General features: G+C 35.4%; 1 protein-coding gene and 1 long non-coding RNA gene across 3 annotated transcripts; one reads left to right on the top strand and one right to left on the bottom strand.

Annotated features, from left to right (window-relative positions):
• The first annotated feature begins 7,838 nt into the window (after positions 1 to 7,838).
• On the top strand, positions 7,839 to 15,534 carry LOC120341018 (ubiquitin domain-containing protein UBFD1-like). Of its 2 annotated transcripts, XM_039409434.2 has the most exons (6): positions 7,921 to 9,385; positions 9,842 to 10,833; positions 11,067 to 11,254; positions 13,229 to 13,336; positions 13,919 to 14,085; positions 15,287 to 15,534. In XM_039409434.2, exons 2-6 carry the CDS (start codon positions 10,476 to 10,478, stop codon positions 15,363 to 15,365), a joined length of 900 nt encoding a protein of 299 aa, XP_039265368.2. In that variant the 5' UTR covers positions 7,921 to 9,385; positions 9,842 to 10,475; the 3' UTR covers positions 15,366 to 15,534. The 2 variants fall into 2 exon arrangements, with proteins under 2 accessions (XP_077976019.1, XP_039265368.2); XM_078119893.1 differs by lacking the exons at positions 11,067 to 11,254; positions 13,229 to 13,336; positions 13,919 to 14,085; positions 15,287 to 15,534 and having other exon boundaries at positions 7,839 to 9,385; positions 9,842 to 10,461.
• Positions 10,049 to 16,858, bottom strand: LOC144431974 (uncharacterized). Its single transcript, XR_013480324.1, has 3 exons — positions 15,886 to 16,858; positions 11,328 to 11,469; positions 10,049 to 10,184 (listed from the first exon to the last, which is right to left on the bottom strand). It is a non-coding gene; the product is annotated as an uncharacterized LOC144431974 (long non-coding RNA).
• Positions 16,859 to 16,973: the final 115 nt, after the last annotated feature.

Below are 16,973 nucleotides of genomic sequence, written 5' to 3'. Positions count from 1 at the left end.
AAGGACTGTAACAGGCAACGCGCTCTTATTTCTATGGCATGCAGAGAAATGACTGGAAAAGATGCTACTAGACGACAATGCAAAGACCTTGATTCTGCTAATTCAATCAGAGAACAAAAAAACGTGCAATCAATAGTCGATACGGTGACCTTCATGACCGACCCGTTGGGTTTAGAACTTTTCTTCGGGGTCCGTGGCATCAAATGCTATTAAAATGGGTATGGAAGACGCATGTAGACTGGGAAAAAGCAACGCAGATTTATTTTGCCGAAACCGAATTCTTGCTAATTCAACTGTAAGTATATTTACTCCAATGAAAATCAAGAACATTTGCTTTGGGTAGCGCCAAAATTAACGAAAAAGTACCACACTTCTCTAAAAAATCAGAAGATAATTTCTATAGGCTTCTACTTATTGGGAAAACGAAAAATATAGAACTCCAAGAAATGCTAGAATATCCATTTACTGCTATCCCCGCATCTATTGGATCAACAAACGGAACGCCGGTGAGAACTAATAAAGCTAGGCTCTTGCACGAATTGGAAAATAGTGTACCAGAAGTATTAGTCAAATCATATCCATTGAATGCAGCTCTCGTAATAGATGGTATGGCTTTACTGCAATCGTTGAATAATATTCCGGAAACTTTTGGAACACTCTTGAATTTGATTTTCGTCAGAATAATTAATATGGCAAAGTCTTACAATTGTAACAGGGTTGACTTTGTGTGTGACACGGTGACCGTACATTTGAACCCATGTACATTTGAACCCATGGGTATATCCACGGGTTCAATCTATATGCGGGTGCTAAAACCCATGGGTTAGGGTTAGTATGGGTTTAACTATCCGTGAAACAAAAAAAATTCCAAAGGTGCAATAGCATACAGGTGCAATTGTCATGGGTTCAAATGTACGTGGGTTCAAATGTAATGGAACCGTGTGACACCTATCCAGATACTAGCATAAAAAATTTTGAAAGGTGTCCCCGATCATCGAATGAAAGCGAAATCATCAAAATAATAGAATTAAAACAAAAAACGCCGAAACAGTTTAAAAAGTTTTTGTTTTCCGGCATGAATAAGGAGGCTCTCGTGGAATGTTTAATTTTGTTTGCTCCGAATTATCAACCTCCTCGTCCTGCGGGAAATATGAAAATTTTTATCGGCCACGATTCTGAGTGTCACTGCATCAATTTCAGCTTTGCGTACCGGGCGAGCCTTCTTTGGTCAACGATCACGAAGAAGCAGATACCAAGCTTTTATTACACGCAAAGCAATGTTCATCGGGATTTAACGACGTAATTATTATTAATGGTGACCGTACATTTGAACCCATGTACATTTGAACCCATGCGTATATACACGGGTTTAATCTATATGCGGGTGCTAAAACCCATGGGTTAGGGTTAGTATGGGTTTAACTATCCGTGAAACAAAAAAAAATCCATAGGTGCAATAGCATACAGGTGCAATTGTCATGGGTTCAAATGTACGTGGGTTCAAATGTAATGGAACCATTATTAATAGTTCTGATACCGATGTATTGATATTGTCATTGGCACATTCTACCGATATTGGATGTAATTCGTATTTTTTAACTGGAAGTGGTTCGCAGTCCAGGATGTTATCAATCAGAACGATGGTTAACCACTTCGGAAATGTCATTTGTAAAGCTATTCCGAGTCTACATGTATTTAGCGGATGTGACACCGTTACCGCTTTCGGTGGAAAGGGAAAAGTGAAGGGTATGCGATATAGGCTTTTAGATAGGCTTTTTCAAAGTTAGGGGATCAGTGGTACATTCCTGAAAATATTTATATTCAACTTTCAAAGTTTGTTTGCACTCTTTATGGTTACTCTGGTGAGATGTCTGTTAACAAAGTACGTTTTGAAATATTTCAAAAGAAATCGCTAGACGAACCCTGTATGCCCCCATCTGAGGATGCTATCGTACTCCATTCAGCGCGTGCAAACTACCAGTGTGTCATACACAGGAGAGCACTACAAAATTTTATATCTGCTCCAAATCCTGATGGCCACGGATGGATTGTAAATGATGGAATTATAAGTATTAAATGGATTTCAAAACAAATTGCCCCAAACTCAGTGCTAAACCACTCTAAATGCAGATGCGCCAAATTGAATTTGCAAGAACACCAAATGCCCTTGTGTGAAGTCAGGGTTCTCATGCTCCAGTTTGTGCAGTTGCAACGATTGTAGCAACGCGGATGTCATGCGTGAGGAAGACGATTATATTAATATCGAAATATGGTTTTAACTTTCATGAAGTCCAGCCCAAACAACTAAAATAGTGATATATATACATTATACGAGTTAGAACGAATTATTTTTATTTAAACATATTCAATAGTGATATATGCACCATATTAGCCGCGTGCTTGTTCATTTTTAATATTTTAATTGCTTTTTTTTTGCAATTCTTACAATTGTCATAGTAGATTTTATAGCAGGTGACGCTGATTACATAATTATTAGGACATGAGAAATACTTTTGTTTTTTTAGTATTTTTGGCCAAACGCGCTCTTGCTCTCTCTGTACTCATTTTGTGTTCTTTTCATAACATAGTGTTTTTGAAAGTTTAATTTAATTTTACTTTCACATTATTTTTGTTACTTTTACGGAAGAATATGCCATAAAAAACTAGTTTTGAAATATCCGTTTCTGTGTGTATCGATAGGAAACAGCAGGGATGGTCATTGCAGATTACTTAGTCTCCGCACAATAACAGAAAAATAAATGTTGAAAAGCAGTTATGACGTCACATTTGACCAAAGAGCAAATTGTGACGTCATCTGATACAAAAACTTACCCCCTAATTTTTTACAAATCCGTCAAAGGTTTCGGTATTCAACGTGCAAATCCTAGGTTTAAGTAGAATATTATATAGTAGATATGGGTTGTGAGGGCACGTGACGTCATCGTTAATTGTGAAGTAATGCTCCACTTTAGAGATGTCAACTTTTTATGTTTAGTTAATTGAGCTTTTAGCTTTCTAACCCACCAAAATTTAGGTCCCCCCTCAAGAGTCACCACGAACTCGATTTTTTAAGCGCTTTACAGATTTCGGCCCATGGCCTAACTAACACAACTGTTTCTTTTTATCTAAATTCCTGCAATCACGCACTCATGAAGATCCCAATCCCCTCACGGCGTCCAGGCTACTTGCGAACGAAACGGCAAACGTGGTAAAGTTCTTGGCGACTGATCTCAACCCGACAGTTTCACTATTGCGAAACAAAGCCTCTTTAGTACGGTTGTGAATTGAGGTCTCATTCAGTTTATTGAGCTTGTATTGCAAAAACAGAACGGACGACTTTCATATTCTGCCTGGGTATTGTATCAAAATTATCAAACTTACTCTGCAAAAATCGTAAAGACATATACAGAGAAATTAAAAGATTTTTTCATAAACAAAATGTCCACTTGATGTACGAAAATTATACCCGTTGATTATAAACCAGCAGAACTACTGTCCCCTTAAAGTTGGCGAAAATATGCAGATATTTTAAAAATATTGAAAGAACATATTATTTTTGATACTGTTTTATCAGAGAAAAAGAGATTTCAGATAAAAAAAAAACGCAAAACGTTTTAATTATGGAACGTGGAATTATTGAGCGGACAGGAAAATGTCTACCCAATTTTCCGTCTACATAACTATCGCTTTTTTAGCACGGTATGTCTACTTAACTACCGTATTAGATACATATGTTCATATATATATATATATATATATATTCATCAACTTGAAATACTTTGCTTAAATGGTCTCAGGATTCATATATGCTATTTTGGCTAGGGCAACTTCACTAGATTTCTTGTAAATTTGATATTTTAAAAAACACCTCTGCCACGTTTCAAAATTAGTAACTATTCAGTTATTCGTAAATATCCGTGGTAGAATTGACGATTATTCCATATCTTGAAAACAAAAACGGTTACCTTTTTCGAATAGTTTCTGCAGTCTGAAAAGTCGAATAAGCATTTCGTCAAAGTAAATGTTATGATCATTGCCATCAATATATTATGCTAGGGCCTTGCACGAAATTCATAACGTGAAAAGATACGTCCAGCGGTTTATACCATAAACCATTTTAGTGTTTTTATCGATAATAATATTCAATTGTTTAAAAGAAATACATTTTGTTAGCCTTTTTTATTTCTGTCGCAAGTGCTGACAATAACACTATTGAATGATTTTGGCAATGGAAAAATCAAATTGTAACAAAAAATAATTAGATTGTGCAACGGTGAGAATACCTGCGATACTAATAAGGGCATAACGTGGAACGCGGAAGGGCGAGCAAAATCGAAGCGCGTGATCATAAATGCGTTTCGAGATCACGTCTTACCGGTGCAGCCGCGCATCTTTTGCAATAAGCAAGGTGCTCTGAAGGCGCTCTCGTGTACAATTATTGTAAGATAACAGTTATAATATCGGTAAATCTTAAATAACCAATTGTGCGCGCTCGACTATCGCACTTTTTCGTAAAGCGGAAACAACATGTGTTTAATTATAGACGAAATTATTGGGGGGGGGGGTCCTCTCTTAGAGAGTTAGGAGAATGTCTACCTCACATTCGTCCACAAATTACAGCAGTAGTAGTGAAGCACCAGGCATAATAGTCTTACTGACATTCGCCATTCTTAATCTATACCTGTTACTAAATACAGGAAATGTTGTATTAGGCCGCGAGACGGGGGCGTTTATCTTTCAGTTTCGTAGCGCGCATAAAGTAACTACCTGAAAATGATTTTAAAATGTTCCTTAGAAATTTAGTAACAAATATTGCCTTGTTCCCACTTCCAAAAGTTGCTCGTTTTACGGAAAAAACGCTTTTACTACAATAAATATGATTTTGTCTTCTTCATCGGTATCATGGGCCAATGAACGCAGACTTCTACATGACGTAACAATTAAATTGGTCAGCTGTAGATGGATGGATCTATTTCATATGAAATAACTGTATCACACAATCAAACACTTTGTGTCACGAATCATCACAAAATATCTCAAATATATCAAAATTTCTACATCTCAGGCCATTTTTTATAAACCTTCAAAAACCTTGGTGAAATTTTAACTTTTTCGGTGGAATGAATGCAGTCTAAAAAAATTCCAACGTTGTTTGATATAAAAAATGCAAAAAAATTACTTTCACTACACTTTTAAAAAAATTGATGGAATTCAACTTTTGCTTGGAATGGCCCATATACGCTCATTGAGTAGCCTACATAAATATAATGCATTAAAAAATGCATTATGTATTAAAAGTGTTAGTCAGTATTTAGTGGTATTTTTACACTCATGCTGTTCCAAATATGATTTTCTTCCTCATTTTAGATACTGTACTACAAAATAAAACGACAATGTTCCACCAATCCAACCTCTAGGCTCTAATCCCTGCTGCTATCAGCGCAAAATGGATATAACAAGAAGTCTTGAAGCATAAAGGTATATGAGAACCAAAACATTTGCAAGCAGCTTAAATTGGCTAGATATGAAGAATGTAAATGATACCAAGGCATGTCTTTTTAACACTGGCAAACATATGTATTATAGTACTCTCCCACCCAACAATGATTCACTGAAGAAGCATGTGGGACAAGAAACAAGCAAGCTAATGGCAAATTATCAGGCAGGACTTCATCATTGTTGCCTTGAACCAAGACCAATTATTCTACCATCTATCGGCCATAGATGTGTTCTTGATAAGGGTGTTTTGCGGGTTAAATTGATGGATCTACTTCCACCCCCCAAATCAGTTCTTGAGTTGGCAAACTGCAAGTGTAAGAAAAAAATAGTCAAAATAATTTAGGCACGTGTGCCAAAAGCAACCAAAATAGCACAGATTTTTGTTTGTATTGACTGCAAAAACAATAGTACACTTATAGAGGAAAAGTCGACTTCGAGATAGTGGGTTTCGGAAACAATTCAGAAGAAAGTGAATTAAATATTGAAGTTGATTTAATAAATATTATTTTTTTTCGGACATCTGTTAGTGTCGTTAACCTGTTTCTAAAAAGAATATTGCCTTTGTTCGAATATATAACCACATTAACTAAAAAAAGACTAATTGTAATATTTCTGTTCACTATGGTATGTACATTCATTTAATTTTCTTGACTTCTCCAGTAAATTTCTAAGTGAGAAATAACTGATTTATTTGTGTTTTTGTGCTCTCGATGTTAATTTGTGACTTCATTGCTTAAAAATAAATACGTTTGACAGCTTCTGTAAAATGAATGCAACTTCTTATGCTGTCATTGTTGTAAACTGCTTGTGGTTGGTTATTACATAAAATTTATTCGCTAATCTGAATCAGCGTTGTTGATGTCCCTGCTTGAAGACCTTTCGAGGTTCCTCGCGACCCCTGTCACACAATTAAAGTATTTTTTGTTGTTGGGTAGATATGCCATATTTTTCGTAATCTACCTAATAAATTATGATTGACTGAGGAAGTCTGATTTTGGTCAGGCAAGACGTTACAGAAAACCTTTCGAGGTCCCTCGCGACCCCTGTCACACAATTAAAGTATTTTTTGTTGTTGGGTAGATATGCCATATTTTTCGTAATCTACCTAATAAACTATGATTGACTGAGGAAGTCTGATTTTGGTCAGGCAAGACGTTACAGAAATACATTTGTGTTAGTGTGCTGCATGGCTCTTGAATTGCATAGTTCTTATGCTACGTTGTTGTAAACCTATGGTTATTGAATTTTTGGGGAATTTTTTATTCAATTTCGCATCAGGATTGTGGAACAAGCTGTAATGCGTTCAGTATGTTCATTTTCATACAAAACTAAAGAATTTATTTAGTTACCAGATGTGCGCTACGAAACTCATTTTCTGGGCGTTTTCAATGCTTCGTCTCACGGCCCATATCCGTGGTAAGGATCTACAAGTGTTTAATAACTTACTTACTTTTTAACAACGTCTTAGCATAACTTAACTAATAATAATAACGAGAATATCGGTCAGAGACCGAAGACTTATCGATCGAAAGTTAGGGGATTCCCAAAACAGCGCTCTAACTCCATAGTGACACCTTGTGTCCCATCACTAATTAATCAATAACTTGCTAATTACACAACATAATTCGCCCAAAATCGATAGGCTTATGGTCCGAGATATGATGAATGCACATGCAAAATCTGGAGCAGATTAAATCTCGGTTTCGTGAGATATCGCGTGCGTCTAACAGACAGACAGACAAATACCTATCAACATACTTACCGATCAAAATCGATTAATCGAAGTAATAACTAAACAGTTTATGGAAAGGCTACCCAACTCAACGCAAGATCGAGCAGTAATAACTAAGATTCATCCGCCCGCTAACAGCTGATTCAATTCAATTGTTACGTCACGCAGAAGTCATTGTTCATTGCCAGAAATGTAGAGAATATAGGACAGATCGTAGCACATATTTCTTGTAGAAAAAGCGTTCTTTCCGTAAAACGTGCAACTTTCGGAAGTGGGAGCAAGGCATTATTTGTTACTAAATTTCTAATGAACATTTCAGAATTATTTCCAGGTAGTTTCCTTATGTGCGTTACGAAACTCATTTTATAGGCGTTTTTCAGGGCCTCGTCTCACGGTCTATATTTACATGAATACAATTCCCCTTATCTGATCTTCTTTGTTTATTATTATTTTATAGCAAATTGGCTTTGTGAGTAGAAAATGTTCATGTTTTGTGGTAGGTTTAAAGTGCTCAATAGTGTGCCGTGGCATAAAAAAGGCTGGGAACCACTACAGTATAATAAACTATACCAGACTCTATTTCTTTTTCTCTCGTTTTGTTCGTCTCAACGATCCCTATATGAGAGAGATCGCTGTCATTAGTCAGTTCTTCATCATCGGCGCGAATTCATTTCGGGCAATCGTAGTTATACTTTGACAAGCCCCATGACGTCGTAGTGACGTAATTTTTGGATGACGTTGTCAGGTGGGGGTTAGGATTGACATGTGGAGTACGAGGACGCCCACAAGTATGTTAAGTACGAAACTGCACGAAATCCCTTTTCACCGGTTTACACTGCTCATTGCGTCATATTTTTCAGTACTATTTATCTGAAATATATAGTTAAATATGATAAATTTAAAAATAAATCAATACCTTACATTCTTGTATTGATCCTCGAATGTTGAATTGGGACTGTACATGTTATAGATCATGTCAGAGTTGAAATATAAAAATGAAATTGAACTGGGGAATTTCCATGACAAGCTGTTGGAAGAAATTGTTAGGATTGAAGATAAAAATTATACATCAGGCGGATTGTTTTTTGCACAATGTCTCAATGAAATACATGACATAATGCAAAGTATGATGAAATTTAGCGATAGTTTTTCTCTGGATCATTCTGCTGTGTCATTCTTACTAATGAATGCGTCTGTCTTGAAAACAACCTTAGAAATCATATTACACACACCAAATGATATGCTATATTTGAGACAAAAATTTCCAGATATATTCAACAGTTTAAACTTTTTCGATTGTCTTATTTCAGTTTTGATTCGTGTTCATCCATCCAATACCTTGTTATTCGCGCTAACTGAAGTATTGTCCATTTTCATATTAGTTTCCTACAAGTTTTCTTGTTCCCAGTCTTATTTACATAAACTACAGTGTTGTATGAACCAAGATATACCGAATTTAAAAATTTACTTATATTTGATGTACCATTTGGTTTTAATAAGTCAAGATTATTTTTGTGAACATTTCCATGAATTCCTATGTGGTACTAATGGTGTTTTGAGGAATGACTTTTTGTCAATTCATTTATTCAACAGTGAAACTGACATTAAAATATTGACTTTGAAAATTTTCAAGTCATTGTTATCTGTGAAAGAAAGTGAAATTGTGAGATTTAAATTACTACAAAATATTAACTTATTTGATGGTTTTTCCAAAACTGTGAAATCGTTTAGAGCACGTGGATTGTTCTGGAATTTTCTCAGAGAATTATTGCCATTTTATAACATACATGATAACTATGATTTGGTACCAACTTCGGCCTCAAAATTTATTCTTGAAGAAATTCGTTACATCAATGTGGAAGATATTACTTTGCGAAATTTCAAAGGTGATCTCCTGGGAGGTGCTCGGTTTTCACCTGCGATTGTCAACTTGGTTTTAAACTGTGTCACTTGGGTCTGCAAAAGTGACGATTCGAATTGTGATGACGTGATACTGGTTAATCTCCGTAAACTGCAGCTGTTGATTACTCATAAAGATGCATCAAGCGCAACTATTTCGACACAAATTATTATAGTGTGCTTCATGGAAGATGATGAAGGTCTCGTAGATTTTCTCTTGCTCCAACTTGAATTATATTGCATTTGCCAACAAAGGTTAGTTTGTTCAACTGATATTTAATTTTTATGGAGTCTTGATACTTTAGCATACTTTTGTTAATTACCGTAATAAACAAATTTAGTCTTTTTTAATGCCTGTGTCTCTATGAATTAATTTAACTATTTGTTGGAAGTCGAGAAATCAATGCCTACACATTCGACCATCCTATTCCCTTAGACTCCAAGAAATTAAATAATTTAGTATTATTGACAATTACAACTAGAATGTGTTTATCAAGACTAGACTGATTCATTTCTTGCATTACTTACATGGTTTTAATCGATTGTAGGTACATAATCTTGCAGTAGTTAGGATAGATATGTAGTGTGTTTCTCAAGAATTACCGTATGTGCTTATTCATCATAACTTCAATGTAAATTGTGCCTGTATCTGTCAATCTTATGCTTCAAAATAAAACATGAGTAATTCAGAAATGCTTTATTTATTACCAGAATCGCATCATCAATTATGAAGGAAAGCTTCATATTCAATCCATTTGAACTATTTCTTGAAGTGATGGATGCATTGTCCTATGACTCTTCTATCCTTTTGGATTGGTTGCTATCCAATGAAACAAAGTTTCTCCAATACTTTATTCGATATTTGAGGATTTTAGAGTCTTCATGGAAGGATTTCATCAAAGCTTGCAATAATAAAGATGACAAGACACCAAAAAGCAGCACCAGCAATGGGATGAGGACTTGTGATTGTTCCATTTCTACATTGATCAAATTGAAAACTTCAATCAAAAACTTGGCTGAATCAAATTTATTCCCTTATTGTCCCACCCCGCTTCTGAAACGTTTAAATACTATTGAATCAATATTTGAAAGCAAAGTTGAATCTCGATGAAGTATTATTTGGTTTTAACTTTTCAGTAAGAAAGAAAAAAACTATATATGGGCTACCATCCATGTTTGGAAAAATGGAACATTTTTTTTGTCGTATTATTACATCATTATAAATTGGTTGTTTCAGCTTGCATCATTACTGGCTGGTATGAGCAATTGCTAGTTTAAATCACTGATTGTCTTTTTTAATGCATGTTTTTATTGTTTGCATTTTGCTTAAGTCCTTTATGTTAAAATGGAAAATGATACATATGGAATTGATAGCGGCGTGAATGAAAATGTCAGTTTAGAGCAGTCAATTGAACAAGCACCTGTAAAGACTAAAGAAGAACTATTTTGTCATGATAAACCCGACGAGGGCCATAAGGACAATAAACCACCTAGTGACGAGTTAACTGATCAAGTTGAAAGTGTATTGACTGCAAACAAAAAAGACGAATCTAATTCATCTGAATCAGTAACTTTCAAAGTGATTTTCAATAAAAACAAACATGATGTAAAATGGGAACTTGATAAAACTGTATTATCTCTAAAGAATCATATTCAGACTTTAACTAATGTTGCTCCAGCGATGCAAAAACTCATGTTCAAAGGTTAGTTCTAACCCACTTGTGATTGGATATTTCTTCTATACATCATTATTTTAATTGCATCGATTGTAATACTTTTTTCAGTTTGGTTCTATTTTATTGGGAGGTTCTATTTTATACTGTCATGTCCTTCACTAATATGGTTGGTGATATAAGTAATATTTAGTGTAGAATGATTGTAATTTTGTAATCAATGAAATGAAATATTTTAAAATAAATAATTACAAATATTTAAGGTCTTGCCAAAGATGAAAAGACATTAAGAGAACTGGGTGTAACAAAAGGTTCAAAGATGATGCTTGTTGGCTCAAAACTGCAAGATGTAATATCGATAAATACTGTCAATGCCGGTGCATCAGCTTCAGAAGATGAGAAAGCGGAAAACAAGAAAGAACCCTTGTCTAAGCAGAAGCCTCATGCAAAGGTGCGTTATGTTATCTGTAGTTGGCAATAGGTAAGCCAAACAAGAGACAATGTATAATAAAGAGAATCCCCACCTGTTACTAGTTAAAAAGTGGGTGCTCCAGAAGTGTGTGTACCAATATGGAGGTAACTTGTTCGCATCACGTTGTGTAAAGGGACTGAATCCCGTGAGCAGGGTGTAAGCTAACACAGACAGTCCCCGAACTCGTAATATACCTAAAATAAGGAAAATCGGAATGAAATTATGGCCTAACCCTTACCTGGTAATTGGTACACACACTGCAGTAGTACCCAAAAAGTGTGACACATTGGATCAGAAAATGCAAAATTTTGGAAGGCAACTGAGGCAAGACTTACTTGACTGGCCTCTTTTGACAATATCTCTAAACCAGTGGTTCCCAAACTGTTTGAAGTTGGGACCCACTATTTATTCCCACAGCTTATTGCGACCCATTTAACTTTTTATGACTTAATAACACAGAACACAGCAATGGCTAATCATCGCAAAACTACGGTGTTTCCTCGAAAATAAAAAAATATATTGAAATCCTGTCTAATTTTCGAGGAAAAACGGTAAGAAGTGCTATACAGTGTACAAAACTGATATGCATTCTTTGTGTAGCAAATTTTTGTTTTTTTGAGAAGATCGTAAAAAGAAAACTTTTACAGATTAGAATAAATTCAATTTAATTTTTTATGTTTTTTTGAAGATTTACGTATTCGAGTCGCCACTGATCCTAATAACTAGTATAATTAATCAAAGTTTTCTACATCTTTTCATGACCCACTAAGATTCCTTTTGCGACCCACCAGTGGGTCGCGACCCATAATTTGGGAACCGCTGCTCTAAACCATTTGAAATCAGATGTTTCGAATAACACTTGTAAACGCGTAATTGGGTGTAATATTAATTATTTGAGATGGAACAAGTCCGGCATTATAGAGATTCGACGAATCCGAGTAATAGGTCAAGGACTGGAATCGAATCCTCCAGAGTCCGTGACGTCACAGTATAAAAGTAGAAAAACACGCTTTTGACCATACTACAGCATCGCGCGCTCACAAACATACGTCAGAGCTCATATTTTTTCCCTAATGGTTCCGTAGATGTTGAATCAATTTAAAAATATATTTTTCTTCTTTTTTGGCGGCCATAATACAAACGCGAACGTGGGTCAATGTGCGTTTTGGCTGTGAACTGGATTTCCAGCCCACCACTTTGCGTCAATTTTGGGCGGCTATTTAGAAATTCTTACATGTCAATATGAAAAATAAAAAGCTTTTGACTACAATGCTTTCCCATAATTCCAGATATTTCTAGCCTTAAATTTACTATGTCGCGTACGCAAATGGTAGAGAGATGCCACCTGTCGTCAATACAATGCTTGCAATTTAGTAGTTCATGTAAACGTTCTAAATCGATCCATGCTTTCCATTGCTCCCTTTTTAGAGAAAGGATTGCACGTAATAAACTCGATTTAAAAGAGGTATTGATGAGATTCCCTCTTGGGTTGATCCTGCGCATCTTTCATATTTATTTACGCGATTCGAAAACTCAAAAATATTGCACTAACACATATTTTATTGGGTACCACACGTATACCAAAAAGGATAGATAGCTTGAAGACTACTGGCGCATTATTGTTATAAGCTATCAATAGTTTTTAACTTGCGTTATATTATCTGGATATCTGTCGTCGTTTTTATTAGGAGTGTTCATAATACACACAAGTGATATTGTTACATATCTAACCTTGAATTTCAACTAGCTAAGGTATGTAGTGAGATTTATAGGGGTAAAAGTACAAACATAGGCGCAAATTAGTAAAAACAGAATTGATTATAGACTCGGTAAAAATGACGGACTCGAAATCGAATCCGGGTCCAAAAAATGCCTGGATTCGAATCCGAGTCAAGATCCGAATCCCGGCCCATCTCTATTAATTATTTCAATCCTAGACTTTTTTATGACAAGGTAATTGAAAAAGGAGTTCCAGATGATGTAATGCCTGGGTATTCGAATGGGAAAGAGCCTCTTCCAAGCACACCTTTAAAAGGAATGGTGAACAAATTCAGCAACAAGGTTGTTTTTCATTTTTGTAAGATTGAAATTAGTTCTTAGTGAAAATTGGACATCTGTATTATAAGTATCAGAAGTATTGGATCCAGGTCACTTTTATTATTAATTCATAGAGTGGTGCTCCCTTATTTGAAGGTGTGAACTAAAAATTGAAAGCAAACTTCATTTCACTATTTGCCATATTCAAAAAAAGATTTTTGTTATTCGACAGTCCCCGATTTGAACTTTTCGTTTAACACTGCCTAGTGGGAGAGGGATTGAGTGAGAGTCTATTCAATAATCTCTTGTTGTGACTTGTGACACAATGAAAAACTTAAGCTAAGTCATTTTAAAAATTGTTATTGGAATTGTTGATGAAATAAAAACTCAAAAGACGTGCAAACAACTTTCTGGGATTCAACGGAAAAGACTTCGTGTTATGAAAATAACACTACATTCATGCAGTATGATAATGAAATTTGTTCTAGCGTAAGTGTTGTGTATTTCCATGCTATCACCAAATTGTCAACTCAGAATGAGAAGGCCAATGATCTAAAATATTTGTGGTACATTTGTTAATAAGTACGGTATGAATTTTATCTTCAGGTACGACTAACTTTCAAACTTGAAGCAGATCAACTTTGGCTTGGGACGAAAGATCGCACAGAAAAACTTCCACTTAATTCAATCAAAGATGTTGTTTCTGAATCAATTGATGATCACCCTGGTTATCACATGCTCGCACTTCAATTGGGACCAACTGTGCAAAGCAGGTGACGGAAGTTCGCTTTTGTTGTATTTTATGGATGGCATATGTGCAAGCCACAACTTCAAGTAGAATGTTCTTCAGTTTGTATTCCAGACCACCTATCTATCTTACTTATATTAAGATAGTCACTGTGAAGACCATGACATCCTAATTTGGGGTGGGTCTGCATAACTGCAGAGTGTTCTTTTAATATTCCTAGAGGCGGATGCAAACCAAAACCGCAAAGCGGCTGTACAATAATAATTGCATTGTTAATCTAAAATCTCTTGTGAATAAAATAAACCACATAAAGCTAATTAAGACGCAGTTGTGGCCATTTGCTAATTGTAAACCCCATACTGTAATACGTCGGTCGTCGAACGACTCACTACTCAAAGAATTCGGTAGCTAACCCAAAAAGTTCTCGTCAAATATACCGTGGTTCATGAACACCAGAGCACGTCGCCGAGTGAGATTACGTCATCCGAACTGTTTATCTTGGCCATTTATTGATAAGAGAGCAATGCTCAAATATATAGAGACAAAGGCCAAAACGAAGTAGTACGGGTAGCCATCTGTCACAGTAGACTACCGGTATGGAAATCATCACGACTAACGCGAGTACGGAACCACCACAAGGTGATCAATTTTTTATGGCGTCCTCGCACATGACAAACTAATCCCACAGTGCCATTCTATTTATTCAATATAAACTGGCAATTTGTTTATTCGATACGGTACCATGGCTTCAATTGTCCCTGAAAATAAGGTTCTCAATCACAAAAATTCACAATGGATGCTCTTATAGCATTCATTGCAATTGCAACCCAGATGCTATTCTGAAACCTGTAACGTTTCAAGCCAGTGATTCCCATTCTTTTTCGGCACATTCCTCCCTATGCCTATTTGGATTACGGTACTTTATTCCCACTTGCATTGCTTAAAAACTTTGTTTTCGTTATTTATTCAATTCTTATAGGATTTTTAGCTAGTGTTATGGGTGAGTCATTAGGTTAGTTTATAATGTGTGTATAGGGAAGTATTATAATAATAATAAAGGACTGAATAATATTTGTTATACTACAGCAAACACAAAGCAAAATTTCTCCCTGGTTGCTTTGAGCCGAGATCTCATTAAGAGCAAGTTCATGATACATTTGATCTTGTAACTTTTGTTTATTGCTACATTTTAAAATTTTGTCTTGATCTCATCTTTTCAATTTCAGGTATTGGATCTATTGGGTTCCATCACAATATGTTGATGCAATAAAAGATGCAATTTTGGGAAAATGGCAAATGTTTTGAGGCTTGTTTGTTGCCAGTGACTTCTCATATACCTGCAGATTGATTGCTGGAGCATTGTGCCAAATTTTGACCTTGTAATAATCTACTTCTTACATTTCTTGTTATATTTTTGAGCATTACAATTTTAAGACTTGTCAAGACTCGCACACACTTTCCATTGCTGGTTATGCATATGTTTGTTATTTGATAGGGTTTGGGAATTTATATCAGCTCATTTTAAATATCAAAAGGTGGATAGCAAGGATGGCCAATTTCGAATTATTCACAATTTAGAATACATTTTGAATTTTTATTTTGAATATGAAATATCGAATATATTCTAAACTAATATAAAGTAATAGCTCTTCTTAGTGCACGAAGGAATTCACATACGATAAAATAAACAACGGAATAACTGTTATCTCAACCTGGCCATTAAATTTTACGGGCTTTTCTTAATTTGTTCATTTCCTGTTAGTTACCTCGCATAAAACCTCTTCCCAGACTGTTAAAAAAATGATTTGCAGTAAGATTATCAAACCTGAATGAAAGTGTTTCAATCGCAAGCAAGACCAAAGTCAGTAAAATTGTCATTTAGCGGAGAACGCTATACATTTCGATTCAGTAGCACCGCAACAAATAAAAACGATACATGCCCTAAGCACTTAAGCTTTGGTGCCCTGTATATAAAAAGAAATAATGTTTAACTAGTGTTTCATGTTATCTGAAATTGAATAAGTAAGTTTCGGTACTCACTGCTAATTGAGGGCCAAGTTATGATTAATTAACATGATATTTTTTGGAAATAGTCCTCATGCGAACATTTATAGAGGTTTAATTGTGAAACTTGAGAATGAAAAAATTCATTTCAACAGGGTCAATATTGATGTCGGAGTTGAATCATTTTATTTAGCAATAAGGCAACATAATAAATTCGACTATGGCGATTTCTGTGGTACCCCTTTTCCTCCGTGCCCTAAGCACGTGCTTATTTGCTTAAGGTTAATCCAGTCCTGGATAAAAGCGTACCAATGTTACCTATATTTCATCAAATTAGTATTCTTTTGAATTCCATCGCGGATCCTGGCATTTTTAAGAACGATAACGACTTCGCAAGAATACAAATCGAAAATTAATTTTAATCGGACAGTTTACCACACGTGTCTACATATTGCTTCGAGTAGAAAGGCGTTTTATTTTTTCGTAATTGCGTAAATACGAATCAAAAATTCTTTATAATCGGGTAGTTTACCTCTCATTTTTGTCCGCAGATTGCCGTGGTATTTTAGAGTAACAAGTCTGTTATTTATTCGTAAGTCGACGCAACCGTGAGTTGCGTTGAACAGAATTAAAATATTGCGGCAAGGCATTTTAAATGTTAGTATCGGTCATGAATTGAATATTTTGTTCAACAGGAGGAATAATATCGAAACTCTAGGAATATAATTTTAACACGAGGCTTATTGTTTTCTACTTTTGCTTGTAAAACACTGTAAATGTTGTTCATAAAATGTAACTTTTCACTTACATGGCCCGCCAGTCTAAGGATGCAAAATCTTTAGCCCCTGGAACAAAAACCTTGCCCACCTGTCGGAAAGATCGAGAAAATTGGCACAATCTAGAGAAAGG

Source organism: Styela clava, chromosome 14, assembly GCF_964204865.1.
Source record: "Styela clava chromosome 14, kaStyClav1.hap1.2, whole genome shotgun sequence".
NCBI lineage: Eukaryota > Metazoa > Chordata > Ascidiacea > Stolidobranchia > Styelidae > Styela > Styela clava.
This window is presented reverse-complemented; position numbering and strand designations above follow the sequence as displayed.